General features: G+C 37.5%; 1 protein-coding gene across 1 annotated transcript; it reads right to left on the reverse strand.

The window, feature by feature from the left end:
* Nucleotides 1-1,072: 1,072 nt before the first annotated feature.
* LOC131986374 (sodium/hydrogen exchanger 6-like) lies at nt 1,073-14,557 on the reverse strand. The gene is made up of 16 exons (XM_059351285.1): nt 14,173-14,557; nt 12,652-12,851; nt 12,240-12,317; nt 12,065-12,141; nt 11,806-11,918; nt 11,574-11,679; nt 9,614-9,755; nt 9,215-9,320; nt 8,156-8,244; nt 7,036-7,149; nt 6,054-6,165; nt 5,364-5,517; nt 5,253-5,283; nt 5,031-5,119; nt 4,722-4,827; nt 1,073-4,383 (listed from the first exon to the last, which is right to left on the reverse strand). Exons 1-16 carry the CDS (start codon nt 14,447-14,449, stop codon nt 4,066-4,068), a joined length of 2,112 nt encoding a protein of 703 aa, XP_059207268.1. The 5' UTR covers nt 14,450-14,557; the 3' UTR covers nt 1,073-4,065.
* Between the last annotated feature and the right edge of the window lie 3,660 nt (nt 14,558-18,217).

Below are 18,217 nucleotides of genomic sequence, written 5' to 3' on the forward strand. Positions count from 1 at the left end.
GAATGAATCTATAGAATATACGAGTTTCACTTTCTGAAATAATTGACAAAAAATATTGAACTTTTTCATGATATTCAAAATTTTTGAGATGTACCTGTGTAAATGCATCAATACAAATAATAAATAAATAATAAAGTATTCAGAATATATAACTATCTGGGTGGGGTCATTCTCCATAATGAGTTCTTGATTTTCATATTTTAACAACTCCACAAACTCCACAAACTCCACAAACGCCACAAACTCCAGGTCCACCTATCCGTTCTGACAGCATTCTACAGGTGTTTCATTGAATCTATCATCACCTTCAACATCACTTCCTGGTTTGGAGCACTGTCCAACATCCATAGGAACCCACTAAACAGAATCATCAAACTGAGCAGCAAAATAATTGGACAACAGCAGGAATTACTCATCAGCATATATATACAACAAAAGGACTAAGCAAAAAGCAACTCAAATCACTTTGGACATCACACACACTCTACACAGCCAGCATTGCCTCTTACCCTCAGGCCACAGATACAGAGCACCTAGACTAAGGACAAATAGAGCCCTGTCAAGCTTTGTCCCGGCATCCATAAGACTTCTGAATGGCTGAACCCCCTTTTTTTAACTGTCTCCTCTCTCTTTTAACGCCTTGACTTTTTTACTTTTATTTTTTTAACTGTTATTTATTGCCCCTCCACTATGGAGGTATTAGTAACTTATTTATTTCACTAGGCTCAGCAAAGATTTTCATATCTGCCATATGTCTAGTGTGGGCTGATGGTGTGTGTGTGTGTGTGTGTGCGTGTTTGTTTGTTGTATGTATTGTTGCTGCTCCTCCACATGTGAAGTTCCTCACGGAAAAATAAAGTTCTTCGAATTGAATATCACAAATGCTGGGTCTTGTTGATTTTCTGAGAATCTACTGCACCTACTGGTACCTTGTTTGCCATGGAGGAATAAAATAATTACTACCTGGATTAATCTGGTTAGTCACATTGGACTGCTATTATTTTGAACACTACTGTACATATTACCTAGTTCTTGAAGCATAATTCAAGATCTTGAAGTAAACAGCAGAAAATGGAACATAAACATTTATTCCACTCTGTCTCAACCAGAAATATGAAGTTTTTTTGTCTTGTACAAGTCACGTTACAACATAAAACATACTGTGATAAAGGACAGGAAGCAGGAATGGGAAAGACTCAAGTTCAGTACAAGTACCTCAAAACTGTGCTTAAACACAGTATTTCAGAAGTAATATTAGTTGCTTTACACTACTGGAGAACATAACAATAATAGCACAAAAACAATATTAATTCAATATCCGCTTACATTTTCCATAGCATCTCAGTCTTCATCAGCAGATGGGGTTTGCAATTATCGCAAGGAGAGAATTGTACTTGAGTACCAATGCAAAATACATTTTGAAGAATTAATGATTAAAGAGGTGGAAAAAATGAATTGAAATTTTAAGTAGTCTAATGATAAAGAACAATATCATTTGAAAGAGTGAAACGTGTCATTTTCAGCAATTGTTTTTATTTTCTTCTAGTACACTTGCAAGATGTCTGACTGCGACACTGTTAATAACTTGAGGACTGCACAGGGAAAAATCTATTCAATCTGAGATCATTTTCCCCTCAACATGAGTTCACATTTTAGAAACATTTATAAATAAACCAATAGCAGGTGTACTCACAAATACAACTGTTGACAGTTTCTACAAACAGTAGAAAGAAAAACATGTTCAGATTTTTAGTTTTAGGTGCAGTTGCTATATTGACATTACAATTGTTTGTTTGTTTTTTCAAAATTATCATATAGACATGAATGTTTTTATGGTTCAATTACATTTAAACAACAAATAAAAATCAAAAGGTACCTTAATGAAAGGGGGGGAAAATGTAAATTCACTTGTCCATATCTGTAGATGATTATGCACAAACTTAAACTTCATATTCGGAATCACGCTCAAAGATCAAAAAAGACAACTTGTGTGCAGTTTGACAAAGTTAAAACAAACATTTAAACAATTTAAAATCAGATTTTTACCAAGAATGAATTAATAACTCGGATCATAAAAATCAGCAGAAAACAGAACAGTGCCTCAGCGCAAAATATCTCTCACTGAGGTGCAAACAGAATATACGACCTTAGTTGCCAAACAAGGCAGGAAAAAGACAAACTGCATCAGAAAAAAGTCAGTATCCCCCCGTCCCATCTTTCCCTGGACCTTACTGGTGAATAAAAAGCCTAAAAAGGATCACTAACTTGTTGCCCCAGTAGTTTCATTTTAAAATGCCACATATACTTTCTGATGAAGTAAACATTTTGGAAAAAGTATTCAACCTGATAAACTATTTGACCTTATTTCTTCTGACAGAAGTCAAATGTTTTATTTAGCTCACCATTTTCCTAACCATGGACAGTCTTTTAATGGCCTTATTATACTGGGATTACAATATTCACCATCAGTCAAAGGGTTTTGTATCACATAAAAACCAGGAAAGATATCGTCTTACTGCACATTAGCAAATCAAAATATTTACAAATCTACATTAATGAATTGGATTTTTGAATAGGCACTTTAAGTCAGAACAGTTCAGCCAGCCCTCAGAGTCATCTTTGATGATACAACATCACAAAGACACGGCAGTTAGTTTGTTTTTTCTTTTTTTTTTCTTTTTAAGAGACAGAAAACCCAGAAACAGACATTAGCCCTATGAACCACGCCAGTAGATTTTGACAATTTCCTTCTGACACCAGTCACACACACTTGTAAACTACACACATACACACACACACACACACACACACACACACACAGGGAAGCTCTTGTTTCCAAGTATAAAGTAAAACCATCTGCTACAGAACAGGAAAGAGATATTCTAACATGCACACATGGTAAAGAAGAACTCCTCGATTGAATATCCACCTCCCTCGTGACTTCCCTGCTGTACAATGTACCGAGTATGGGAATAGTCGTAGTGCTTTGTTAGAAAAAAAGGTGCATACCAGCCTTTTATCACCGAGAGGCCCTATTCTTAACCAGGGCAAGATAATCAGTAATGTCACCACACAAAATAATAAATAAATAATAAATAAACAAAACAAATCATTGTATAAATAAATCATTTTTGTTAAATAAATAAATGAATAAGTAAAAAGAGACGAGAAGGAGCAGGCAGTGCTTAAATTTGAGATGCTCCTGTACTCCTGTGAAAGCCTTTTGGCCAAAAAGTATCTACTTACAATCTTGAACATATTTGTTTCTTTAAAAAATAAATATTTCTGCTTCATAACACTACCAATGGACTTGTCTAGTTGATCCTACTTTGTCCAATCACAATTCCTCCTATTTGAACTCCTCCACAAATGAGAGGGAAGCAAACACAACAGATACTTAACAGTCTGTGGACATGTAATTAGAGTTAGTAGAGTAGCTGTAGTGGGAAAGCTCTTTAACACTGCTGAGTGTTAATAAATGGAGCCGGAGCAAAGTTTTTTAAAGTACCTGTCAACTGCGCTTAAATTATGCTGTAGTTAATTTTTCAAATACCTGAAGGAAGCCAGACAGATATGACCAGACAAATTATGTCAGGAGCAAATTCACCACATATGTGAAACGTTTAGGGACCGTTCCATAAAGCTGGAGGGAGTCAGGGCTTTTATGGAGCACAGATAACAGCACTGGCATATCACCACAGTAGTACAAACACAGGAGCAAAGACTACAGCTCCATTTTTTTTTTTTACTTGTCCAAATGGTGTCTAAAAGTGCTCATCTCATATGATTTTAAGTACCCTTTAGACTTGAGGTGCACTTGATGTACAGTACCATACCTCACATAGCGTATTCACATTCAGTATTACAGTAATCCACCTTAATGGTGAGCTCAATCAAGTGCGCCTCAAGTGTTTCACAAAGCTAAACATATTTTCAACCCACATGTTAGAGAGGTGGTCCCATCTGTCAGTTGAAAATCCAAACAAATCAACCAGCAGGTGCAATTTTCTTGTCGAATCAAGGTAGCTAAAAACAACAAACTGCATCCTGACCGTGTAAACCTTCTTACAGTCTGTGCCTGCGAGGCTCAGAGCGTGGCGGGGAGGGGGGTGGGGGCAGGGTGACAGTGGTCGGGGGCTCCACTGGGTCATCCATGGGCAGCACCAGGCGGGTGCCCCTGATCGCCACTTCATGTTCAGCCACGGCGAGCTCGTGATCCAGGCCTTCATCAGACGGGCCGCCCCCGGCGCTGCTGGTGCGGTTGCGGTTGATGGTGCGGGATCCAGATGCGTCTGTGCTGACGGTGACGTCCGCGTACATGGAGCTCACGCTCGCATCGTTCAGGATGAAGTCGGAGTCGTCGTCATGGAGTTGGCCTTCGTTCTGGTGAATGGAAAGGGAAACATGGAGGAGAGGGGAAAAAAGCTGATACGTAAAAAAAACAAAAAACACTAAATTTAAAAAAAAGTTCACGGCCTGCCCAGATTCCTAATTAGGTCTTTAAATGTTTGAACAACAATGTCAAATAAAATTAAAATAAACAACAAAATATAGACTAATAATTGAGTTTCAAAGTTCATCATACAAAAATATAAAAATCTGAATTACACTATTATATCTGTAACATCCATGTATTTCAAATGGTCAAGGAGTTAACAGCTGGGTCTGTAAATAGTGCTACTTTAACGGTACTATTTTACTATTATGCTGTGTATCCAAACCTCATAGGCCTGTGGGCTGGTGAGGCATCGAGCCAGCGGTCCACAACAAGCAGGCAGAGTAGCAGTGAGAGGAGGGCCGCTGTGGGTCAGGAGGGGCTTCAGGTAGCTGGAGAACAAGCTTTGGTCAAGGGTTATTAACAGTTACAACTCTTATTTGCAGTTCAACTATTGCAATGGTGAACCTCCTGTTCAGAAAGAGGAAGTTTATTTCTTACAGTTTGTAAAGAGCACCCTCTGGTGTCCACAGCTGAATCAAGAATTGGCACCTCTGAGGACAGGATCTTAAATATGTGATGGCTCAAAGGATACTTGTGGTCAAAGTTATACCAGATCCTGAAGGGCCAGGCGCTCTCATGTTTGGTGTTCCTCCGCTGTGACCCATCCAGCACTGCTGAACTCTGTTAAGCAGAACATTTTTAGTAAGTTACCGTGTCACAACTTTAACATTTTTACTTACATACTTCGGGATAGCAACCAAAAAATGATAAAAATGTAAAAAACAAGATATTTCAATCTGTGCTGGTAACTTACGGAGTTGTCTTGATCAGAGTCCACACCCACCCTGAAAGAGAAAACGTAGCTGCAGCGACTGACAGAAAAACAAACACAGACAAATACATTCAAACAGATGCACTGCCTTACGGTATGCTCATAAAGGACAACATGGGCATGGTGCCCCCTCCACAGATCCACACAGTGAAGAAGACAATTAGGAGGGTGGTTGAAAACATCATCTGACGGGCGTACGTTGCCGTGTCTCGAATAGAAAGAGCAAAGGTCATCGCCCCACGCAGACCTGGAGGAGACAGTGTGAGAAACTGTGTTTGTGTTTCACCAACAGACAGTGTGGGAGAGACCCACACTGAGGCTGAGGCGATGTGCCACTTGTTAACTCCAAAAAAGCTACAGAATATGATGAACAATGTTACTGTTTTTGGGTTTATCATTACTGTGTACTGGCAAGCTCATCCTGCCCCGTTAGCTGACGTAGGTGTGTTTTTTCATCTCAGGCCTGGTGGTGGTGGTATAGAAACAATTACGTGCAGAGACACATAGGGGATTTCTCTAGCCAGTTTCAACAGTAAATGTCAGCTGATGTAGGGGCTGATAATCATAACAGTACTGTATCTAAGTAGTCTTTGGTCTAAAAGGAGACTGTCTTCACACACAATTTTCTAGGCTAATGCTTTTTTAACTGCAGGCTTTAATCTGCTCCTTTCCATGAAGAGTTCATATTAATGGAACCAGGTCCCAGCTAAGAAGTGGTTCAGTAATTTTGGTCCAAAACTGAGAAATGTTAAAGAACTCCTTAGACAGGCTGGAGTCTTGTACCTGCAAACATCATGACATGCTGAAAGTTGGATCCAATCTTGTTCTTGCGGCCCAGGTTGAGCAGGAAGGATAAAGGGTAGATGTTCGCCGCCCTGCCCAGAAACACTGCCACCTACACATCGCGGGAAAGTCAAGGACACAACATACTGCAATATGACACGACACAAGCCAGCTGGGATGGAAAATAATGTGGGTTGATGGCAGTTCGGAAATTCTACGTCACTATTGAGAGATGTGTCGGAGAGCTTAAGTACAACTGCAACATCATTATACTTGGACTCACTGAAATGGTCTTTAAACACATATAATGTATGAAATGCTAAGTTAAGTTTCAGCATGAGTGAACATGTGATAAGGACTGCAATAGTCTATTTTAAGCCTCTTTCACACATGAGTTTCTGGTCTCACAGTCCAGATTCACGTCTTCTTTGATACAACATGATGTTAACTTTGTCAGTGATGGTCCCATTTACAGTAAAACAAAACAGGTTCTGCTTTAGGGTGTGTCTTGCTTGTGATTGACAGGTTGCTACAACAGTGCACTGTGTGTGTTCTCATCTCTGAACTCTGACCCTTTCACAGTGTGTTTTCATCAAAGTTAACTGTAAAATTTTGGTCGCTTAAAAATGTCTTCCTCACTGTTCAGATCAACTAAAAGACACTCTAAGGAGTTGGCTGTTGTTTTTGGATACTGATTTAGCATAAATGCTAAACCACATACAAGTCGTGGATTCAAATACATCACCAGCATAGAGACTGTAATCGGTTCACTTGTCATGTGTGAAAGGGACTACAGATAAAAGAATAACAAACTACATTCTGTTACTCATACTAAATGAATATGAGAACTATGGTGTTATTACAATATTGACAACATTTATGGGAGCCAAAAAGTGGTCATATGAAACAACATCCATTGTCAGATAGCCAGTGATTTCTGGAGCATCTTGAAAGCATTTACAGGGATCAGACTAAAGGATACAAAGGCTCCGATGATGAACAAAGGGTTGAAGACGTGTGACTGGAAGGAGAAGAGAGTCAGACCCATGTAGGAGAAGATGAAGTTCTCTGCCAGGAAGTTCAGCAGCTCAAACAGCTGAGTGGGGAAGAGACAGACAAATATACATATTTTAAATAAAACTGCAAGAGAACTGAAACAGAAAAGTTCCCAATGCATTCATGTCACTTGGATGCAAAACAGGTGAGGAGAGGTGACCTGCTTCCTTTTTCAATATCTATGTTTTGATGTACATAATCACCCCATAACTCTACTTCCGATAGTTTTATATTGTAGTACAGTGTCTACCCCTACTCCCTAGCTTATAAGGTTAGACCTAGATGTCAAGAAATGGATAGTGGTGGTTTACGAGATGTACAAGGTATGTGATTTTCACGTGATTTTCTCAAGGATTTTCAGAGTTCTGGCATGCAGTATGTCATCTTCCCAGGTTGAGATAGTGAAGACTTAATTTAAAATCTGATATCTAGCCATTTCCCATGGTTTCCGGATAATAAACAAAATCATTATCAAAAAACATGGAAAATGGCTAGATATTAGCTCTTAAATTAAACTCTTATGAGCTATTTTTGTTGTTATCATTATATTTGTCCAAACAAATGTACCTTTAGTTGTACCAGGCATTAAAATGAACAAGAAACTGAAGAAAACAAGGGTGGTTTAATCATTTTTTCCACGACTGTATATTGTATATCGATATTCAGCCTAAATATATCAGGATATGACTTTTGGTCCATATTGCCCAGCCCTATTATAGGACCAAAATGGATTTGTTTTATTATAATGATATGTTTAAAGTGAGTTAGCTTAGGTTGTGGCTACATGGTGGACAAACACTTCAGAAGATTACTAGTTACCATTCAAATGAAGCTTCGCATACATGTATTTTGGCCTCATAGTTCTTCTGTTACATACTTTTGCCATTTAGGTTTCCAAATAGGTGAAAATTTGAAAAAAGGGAGAGCGTTAAATGGTTAATATTAAGACTAAAAACTGAGAACAAACTCAAGCTAGGAAAGCTTTATATCTAAAAAAAAAAAAGAGAGTGAGTAAAAGTGAGCTAAAATATGTGGCTGCACATCACCTGTTTGGTCCTGTCCTGAGAGTCAGGGGAGAGATTGTTGAAGGTGTAGTGAGCCTGAGTGATCCCACAAAACAGCACAGCCACAACACCTGAAAAAAACAAGCGTACACAGGTCTCACTTCAGTCAATCAAGACACACTGAATCACACTTTACTTGAGGGCGTCAAAAGCATTTAAAATCTGCATTCATTTCAGGATTTGTGAAAGAAATGTGGATCCAATAACATTGAAACATTCATTTAACCACAAAGGCTATGGTGAAATGTATTTTCTTACCAAAATAAAAACTAAGCCATAATGTAAAAAAAAATGGTTGTAGACACAGATTGTGTCCTTGGCTAATATCGATTCAAATGCTTACACATTACACAATTTAAATGTTTCGATCAAACTGTAATAAACCAACATTAGCACTGTACTGACATCATGGAGCTCAGAGGTGTGTTTTTTCATAGAAGTTGCAGACAGCTTCACTGTGTGCATATTGAGTTTAGCAGTAATGCAGTTGGTATGCAGGGTTTTGTTATCATGTACTAAATTGTTTAACTGCATTGTCTTAATACATGATCATGGATATACATTGAGTTATTGATTTACTGTTAAGTGAAATAAAAAAAAATAAAAAAAATAGACCCACAAAGATGCTCTGCTGCCTTGAATTGCCTTTGATGCATGTAGGTAGTTAGTTTAAAATTATTTTGAAACAGATTGTATTCCTTTTTTAATACAGTTCCATTAAGTTTTTACCTTTAGATGGCTGCATAACTGCACATAGAAAGAAAAACAGCTACCAAGAAATAGAGATGAGCCACCCGGGCATTGTGGTCAGTGATTGATTATAATGGGTGTGTACTGCTGCCCCAGCAAACATGTTGTCCGTGTCTGTGTCCCATGAATTTTGGCCATGGGACTAACACCAAGTCAAAATGAGATGCTAAATTTCAGCAATTTGTTGTTGCCTGATGTCAACAAAGAAAAGAGACGCACAGATTAAAAGCTATATTAATGTTATGTACAGCCCCTTTAAAGTGCATGCATGCGTGCTGTGTGCAGGTGTACCTGTGAACCCGCAGGCCTCAGCCAGCAGGAAGGTGCTCCAGGACATGAGGAAGAAGAGAGCTGTTTCCAGCAAAGGGAAGTCCCTCAGTTTAGTGAACTTGGTCACGTGACAGAAACCAAAAGTCAAGGATCAAAACAAGAAATAGCAAATCAAAGTTGGCCTGCAATATATAAATGGAAATAAGGAAAGACAGACGTCGGTGGATTACACATATAAGTAATTCAGGCTACTTTTATTGGAAACAGCTCTTCTGGTTGCAAGTCAATCAGACTTGAAGCTACACATATAATGATCAAACAGAAGCAACTCACTTACTTACTGTTACACTGTTGCTGCCTATGCATATTGACGCATATAAAAGTACAATATGTAAAGTTGCACAACATGTGAAAGGATATGAGAGCGGTCATGACTCCAGTGGCCACCCCAAGAGCAAAGGATCCACTAAAGACGCCCAGGAAGACGCCAAAGGATTTCAACATGGCCATGGCCTCAAAACTGTGGCTGTTGTCTCCTGCAGGCTGGTACGCCACAATGGAGCTGGGGGGGAGAAGTAAAAAATATTTACAATGAAAAGGGAAATAGAGTCTTCGTTGGAATCCAGAAAGGGGAACTGGTCGATTAGTAACCACATGCTTACATAAAGAAACAAACAGAGATTCTCCAGATGAAGTCAGGCATCAAATCAAAGCTGCAGCAACCCAAATCCAATAATGGCTGATTTCACCAGTGCAGTGTTTATCTGATTTTGATTGAATTTTGAGGATTTTGGTCCCAACAAAGACTTCACACACATGGACTGGAGTTGGGTTTTACAGTCATAAAAAGGGAGAAAGTAAGGATTTGGCATGCTCAATTCTAATTGGATCTTGGATCTCTCAACACCATTTGGTTGGTATCCAATAAAAGAATTAATAAGCCAATTCAGGTGCTACCCCTTTATGAGGAGTATTGCCCAAATTACCTTAAAACCAACAAAGCAAATCAACAGCACTAACATTCAGCAGTAATAAACCTGTTACACACCAAGTTTCCAAAACGTTAATAAAACTTAGTATTCTGTGGTCATTTGCGGGGTCTAAGGAGCATAGAGAAAACTGAAAATGACACAAGGAATGGATAAGGAAGGGTAGTAGGGGAGAGTAGTGATCATCCAAATAGGTGGAGGCCTCATTCTAAGTAAAAAAAAATCTGCATCACATGAACTGAGCTGAGATGATCAGGTTCTAACGCTACAACTCTGCCAGCACAACCACGCAAACAGCCCGCCCACCCACCCACCGGGGAGCCAATGTCTGGTTTTCTCCCAGCCATTCCTCCACCCCCTCTGGCCAGACTGGGCCATCGTCTCCCTGGGAGCTGTTAGCTCGAGCCATACAGTCTATGGCTCCAGCACACTGCCTACTCTGCTTCTCCAAGCGGAGGAGAACGCTGCATACATACGTACAGGTGGGTGATGAATGACACGGACAGGTGAGGGAAGGCAAGCAGTGAAATGACAGGGACTGATGTTAGTATGATTAGTGAAAATACCTGTGCAATGTACAACACAAAAAGCTGAATTTGACCCAGTTAGCCACATTATAGTGCAGGTAATTAACACAGAACAACAAACTGCTTCATATTTTTCAAGTCGGCCTTAAAGCAATAGCTACATGCTAATGTCAGTTTATTTCTCCTGTTCATGAAAATATTCATGTCTAATGCAATTCTAATTTAAGTGATGATTGATGAAACCCACAGCCCTAATTCTGTGTAAAAAATATGTTAAAGTACAGCTGAAGGTAATGTTGTTTTTTGTGTCTGTAATGTTTCTTGTCTTGCCTCCTACAAGTAACACATGTCAACACTACCTACTGCTTTTGCTGTTTACTTGATTTTTTAATTGTTATTCATTTATTTCTAGCATTTTTTGTATTAATGTATCTTGTTTTTTCACTTATTTCTTTGGTGCTGTAACTGTCCATTTCTTGACTGTGGGACTAATAAAGAATTATCTTATCCAAGAAATATTTTAAGTAATAAATGTCCTTTGTTTTGCTGCCCTTCAGCTGCAGTTGAAATCCTGTTTAAGAAAATAAATAAATACATTTGGCAAAAAAAGCAAGTCACTTTGCAAACACACCCACTTGACTTATTTAACTCAGACCGCTGGAGTCTCACATGATCCTCAACTGAACTTTGGTCACATTTTTGCACAAAGAGAGGGCTGTGGAAAATGTCACCATGTCTTCTATCTGGGACAAAAAATGAACATATCATTTAATGTGGAACTATTGTCGCTCTGATGAAACGGAAGTGGACAATACTGTTGCTGTTTATAAATATATCTGTGGAGTGTAATAAATCAATGCTTACGAAGAGAGGACGATGGCCACAGCATCATTGAGGACACTCTCCCCAAAGAGTAAAGCATAAAGGTCCACGTCTACTTTAAGCTCATTGAAGATAGCCAACACTGTCACTGAGATACAGAGGAGAAAAAAACACTCAGGAGTACAAGAGACACAAATACTGTAAAGCAGAACAAGTGTGAAGAAAGCAACAAAACAGAAGTAACAGAGTACGGGAGCAATAAGGCACTACCTACCTGGGTCTGTTGCTGAAACGATGGCCCCAAAGAAGAGGCAGTCAGTAAAGTAAAAATCTCCCCCAAGCTGGCCCACAACTTTCATGAAGGACACAAAGCCATACATGATGAGCCTAGGAGGAAAGAAGGATGTGTTCAAGTCATAAAAGACACTTGCACCGCTTGCCCATTCAACAATCAAATCCACTGACATCGAGCTTCAATCTGCTACTCTTTTTGAGACTGAATGTATGTATGTCAGAGTAAACAACTGACTTACCCAATAACAAAGCAGGATATGACTGTTCCCATGAAAGCATAGGCCAAGATAGAGCCAATGTTTCTGAAGAAATGTCTCTGAGACAGACAAGGGCACAGATTGATTAAAACTCTCAATCAAAATTGTGAAACATTAATTTGCATGCATGTTAAGTAATTTCAGCCCTCATTTTTACCCTTTTCAGACTGTATCCGGCATGGAAGATGATGGGAGGCAGCAAAATGTTGAAAAACACTTCTGGGTCAAAGGTCACCTGAAGACAGCAGTAAGTTGTGCAAGATATAAGAGGTTATACACCTAATTTTAAGTAGGGGATTCCCCATTTGTTGACCCTGGCTCTTATTATCTGTTTGTTAATGTAAACTAGCAAATTAACAGAATTCGCCAACATGTTTACATTTTTATAGGCAGTAATTATAGTAACATATATTTACATTATTATTAATGTTTGCAGAGGTTGTTTATCACACTATAACACCTGTTTTTCTGCCATTTAGCACCTGCCAGATAGTAATTTCACATGAGTAGCACACCAAAAACAACCACTTGCGCCCTCCACCTAATCCTCCATCTGTTCATCCACTTGCCTTTCTAAGCATCTCATCATCCTGTACTTGGTGACCTTTGCCCCGGCTGACTTCACCCTTCAGAGTGTACTCGTAGAATCGTCCACTGACGTTGACCAGCAGAGTAGCGGGACTGGCGTTGACAGCACAGCTGAGGATCACATCACTCATGCTCTGGGGCACATGGACACCGAATCGCAGGATGACACCAACCAACAGGCCTTCAAGGAGCAGAAGGAGGAAAGAGAAGTGAAGGCAAAGCAATAAGCCAAAGATCTGCTATAAATAATAATAGTAATAATGTCCTTTATATATAAATTATCTATCAAAAACAAACAAGAGTTTAATTTAAGAGCTGATATGATTTTCTTGATAGTTGTTTTGTTTATTATCCAGAAACCATGGAAAATGGCAAGATATCAGCTCTTAAATTAAACTCTTACATGCTATTTTTGTTGGTATCATTATATTCGTTTATATCATTATATATATGCTTAAGTTCATTATTATGGAAGGGATGGGCTATAGAAAAGATGATTTATTCAACCTATTCATTAAAGCTGCTTCTTAGTGCATACTAAATAGAAACTAATTGCTCGGGTGTTTGGATGCCGAGAAGCCCCTTTTTCCTTGCTACTTTAATGTTTCCTTTTCTAACTTTAGCTTTTATTCGTTTGTGAACTTGTGAAAGACAACGAGCTCAAACGAAAAGACTCATAAACTGAAATTCCACAATTCTAATTCAGTTACTATATGGAAAGTAGGATAAATATAAAACTAGACACATTATTCCTTTAATCCTTTAACACCTGCAGATACTAACAGTATACTGATATATCACATTTCCCAAGGAGCCTCTACCATGAAACTTGAGAACAAGCAGTCAAGTCTTTTCTGGTTCAGTTTAATCCTCTGGAATCCATCTATTTATTGAAAATACACATTTTATTCACAGTAATTACTTTATTGATTTTATTTTTTATTTTATTTTATTTATTTATATATGTAGACAAGCTGAGAAAGCCAGTTGAAAGTGCAATCATAGGAGTTTTCACAGTGTGACATTTATGTTTCTAGACCATTTTTAAAAAGTGAATTTTTATTCTACAATGAAAACTATTACTATCTTTAATTTATATGCAAATAGACTGTTTTGCAGTTTTAATATTTTTCTGCTGTTTTTGTGTGTAAAATGGTAATAATAACAATACTAATAATAATAATAATAATAAAATAAATTGTACATTTTCCATAGACACTCTATTTTAGGTTCCTGGCAGCTTTATACTTTGTTAATTAAAGTAAAATGAAAAATTTGACTGCCAAGTTTGTGTCGAGAAAAAGGAGCCATGCATGTGATGTAAGAACAGGCTGAAAGATGCTAAATATAGACAGAAACGAATGCACAGGAAGTTGACAAATTTGAACCAAAATCTCCTGGATTTCAGGGGTTTAAGGAGCTAACAGCATCATAGCGAGCTCGCTGTCGGTGAGCGGAGTTAGATGACTGACATCAACGTTAGCTAACGGTAGCGATCTTACCATAGATCATGGCAAGTCCTGTTTCGTGCAGGAACCTAAATCTCCGGTGTTTGAACAGCCATATAGTTAAAATGGTGAGTGTTAAGAGCATTATGAATATGAGTAGATTGGCACTGTCCTGTCGGTGGCTCTCCTCAGCCAGCCTCTCAGTGGCGACGTTGTTCATCGCCTCGCTCGCTCCTTGGCTCCCGACGAGCATGAATGTCAACAGAAAAGGCAACAAGAAAAGCGCTTTCGACGGTTCAACACCAAGGAGGCGTCTCTGTTTGAATCCCATTGTGGCTTTCTGTGAAACGGTTACATTTGCCGTTGAATTAGCATCGGTTTTAATGGGAAACTACTGCTTGGACGAGACAAATCGGCCAAATGACAGTCTCTTCCGCAGCCGTTATCAAAACACTGCAACTTCCGGTTCTTCAAAATAAAAGTCCGCCTATGAGTAGTGGTAGTCCTGAGACGAACAGCGACCCTCGTGGTGTGGGGAGGTTGATATTTGCTGTTATTATACAGTAACATTGCACAATGAAATGCACTACCAGGAACAAAACAAACAAACTGACAAAGATTTATTTATTTATTTATTTATTTATTTATATTTTTATTTATTTGGCCCACCACCACCACCCCACTTTTGGAGGACAATTTTATTTTTATTGACAGAACAAGAAAAGGTCAAACAACTTAAACAGAAAATAAGGTTAAAAAAAGTAATAATAATAAAGAGTAGATATTTACAACGCCAGTTGTTGTTAACATTGATTTCTGATAGTGAATAAGGAGGAGGAGGGTTATTGTGTGGCCATACATGTATGCTGATAAGCAAATCAGCAGACAGACAGACAGACAGACCAATCTGGGAATTTTATATAAATGCTATAGTTGCGTATGTGTGTGTGTGTGTGTAAGTGTGCTTGTACTTTGTATTTATAAGTGCTTGTATATATGTGTGAACAGTTATGATTTAAACATGATCAAAATAGATAATAATTATGACTCAGAGGGCTATAGTTATTGATGCAATTAAATGTATTATGTGTATAAATTATTTTTTCCCTCCCTGCATGACTTCTTTCTACTTTATTTTGTAATGATCACATTCAAAATAAACAATTGCAGTATTGTAGTAAAAGAAACAAAATAGCCTGTAGCAGCATGTTTGCAGTAAATTAACATGTACTTGACTTTGATAAAGACTTCTCTTTAACCAAAATCCTCCTGATATTGGCAATTAGCTAAATGGGATTTAAATTAACAACTACTTTTTTAAAATAAGAAATGTAAGTGCCCTGATAGCAATAAAGAAGAAAAAACTGAACTGGAGGCTTAATTCTAATAAATGAACATGCTTTTGTTGAATTTATAGTAAAGATATAGCTTCTGTGACTTTAATTTACATTATATGATCACAACACTTACAGATAATACCATATAATGTGTGTAAAAAATAGGGCTGGTGTCCATCATCACAGCCGAAGTACTTCTCAGACCTGTTGTTTAAGAGAATAACTTTCTTGCTCTGTTTCTTTTTGACCCTCTGGACACCAAAAGTACCAAAGCATGACTTCTTCATCACATCCAGACATAAAAACAAAGTTCTGCCTTGAAACTCCATGAGGCCAGTTTCAGTTTGATGATGATATACCAAGTTAAACTGGAGACAAGGTCAAATATTTTTTGTATAAAATGATAGAACTGGATGTAATCCTCTTATATGTTATATTTGCAACCTTTGTTCACATTTGCAACTTTTCAAATTCTTCATTGAGCATGACAGTGTTTCGGAAGTAAAAAAAAAAATAATTCAAAATCACATTTATGTTGTTTTTTCTTTGTTTCTTTTGGGTTCATCTTTTGGGTTCATACTGTTGATCCAGTAAGTCAGGATGAAAAAATAATTATCAGATCACATAGGTGAGGTTGTGCTGAAAAAAATAGACCAACATGGCATTTAAACATTTTTTAGGTGGTGTATACAGGCAGGATGAAAAGGATTAGAAAATGGACAAAATAGCCCAAGACTCCATAGAGTTAAAATCTTTCTTACATGTTTAGATTATTTTTATTAACAAACTTAGACAATGGATAGTCTGGCGACCTCTACTCCAACCCCCACGACCCGAGTGCGGATAAGCGGAGAATGATAATGAATGAATGAATGAACTTAGATAATGATCATTCAAGTAGCCCTGCAAGTCACATCTGCAGAAAAAAGTAATGACTTTATTTCACGGAAGGAAGCTTGCTAATCACCTCATCATCACACACAGGAACTCCTTACTCACAGTTACATTCACAGCAAAGACCAACAAATGTCTCAAAGCTTCTTAGTGGTACATATAGTATACAGCCTTCTATTGAGTTTTCATGATTTTCTACTTCATGTAATCAAGTATCTGCAGTTACACAACTGACTGGCAAGTCAATAAGGAGAGACATTTCAGGACCAGATACTTTTGTGTACTGTATAAAAAAAGAAGAAAAAGGTTTTTAAAAGTTTTAGTCTGAAATTTATATAACAAGAAATTTGAAAGTCTCAGACTTGACACTAATTTCTGAAGTGATTAAAAAACACCCCTGCAGATTGAATTTTTTAAATGACTGCTGACTCCTACTTAAACATGTTAAAATGGGCCTACTGCTCCTCTAATACTTGATCATACACAATCATTGTATTTGTTTTTTACTAGATCTGTGGTCTTATAACTTGGATACAGCTTTGATGGACTTGACTCTATGCTGCAGAAGTATATGCGTCATGAAATATGATTAACCCCGGTCAGATTCTTTGGAATTTAACTGAGATGAGCTGATTGTCGACTTTCACCTCCCAGAATAAATAGCAGTTAACCGTTGGTTACGGATGTGGGAGCTGAGTGTTTTTTCTTGATAAAATGATGTGAGTATTGAATCATTTATTAATATAGTTGGTAAAAGGTCACTGGCAAATTATTACTCTGGCACATATCCCAAACTGAATTGAACAAGGTAGTAATGATTTTGCATAATATTTCAGCATAGTGAATTTTGCCATTGCATGCATTTAAGGGAATGAACAAGAATGAATAAAATGAACTAAGATCACTATTAACTGTTAATTTTGATAAACTTAAGAGTTGTAAGAATGCCTACTAATTTCACTGCTTCACCTAAAATAAACCAAATTACAAGTTATGTTAGATAAGTTCAGTGGTGGAAGAAGTGCTCAAGTTTTACTCAAGTAAAAGTAGCAACATTACAGTGTAATACTCACAAGTCAAAGTCCTGCATTTAAAATGTAACGACAGTAAAAGTACATAAACACTAGCATCAAAATATACCCATTATGCAGATGACTAAATTCATAATAATATAAATGATATGTTTGATGCATTCATGTGTACATCATTTTAATGTTGCAGCTGGTAAAGGTGGTGCTCATATAATTGTAAAACTTACAACTTAAAACTACATACTGCTGAGTAGTTTAAAGTATAAAAAAATACACCAGAATTGGTTTTGTGATTATATTTTGTTTTAATAATCTGAATCTTCAAATAGAAACTAATGTTTTATAATAAATGTAGTGGAATAAAAAAGTACCTCTGGATGTAGGGGAATAGAAATATAAGTAAAAAGAATTATAAATACCTCATATTTAAGTAAAGTAAATGTACTTAGTTACTTTGGACCACTGTCTTCCTGCACAGTTACACATGTTGTGAGGATTAGTTACCCAGAATTGCTATTTATATAATGCTGGTTATTAAAATATGTGTACTCAGTATGTCTTTAATTATTTAATAAAGATCTAACATTTTGTCTGCGTGTTGTTGTTCACATTTTAGATGTAGGTGTATCTTTTGAGTCTTTATTTCTGAAACTGTTTCCTCTGACAGGAAACAAAACCCACACAACCCAACTTTAACAGCACAAACAGATCTGATATCACATGACCATGTCATGCTCTAAATTCTTCTTGCTATTAAAACAGTTATGTGCACTCTTTAACTTGGTTCTGTCAAACAAAAAATACACATGACACGTTTACCTAGAGGAAACCAAAAAC

Source organism: Centropristis striata, chromosome 15, assembly GCF_030273125.1.
Source record: "Centropristis striata isolate RG_2023a ecotype Rhode Island chromosome 15, C.striata_1.0, whole genome shotgun sequence".
Classification (NCBI taxonomy): domain Eukaryota; kingdom Metazoa; phylum Chordata; class Actinopteri; order Perciformes; family Serranidae; genus Centropristis; species Centropristis striata.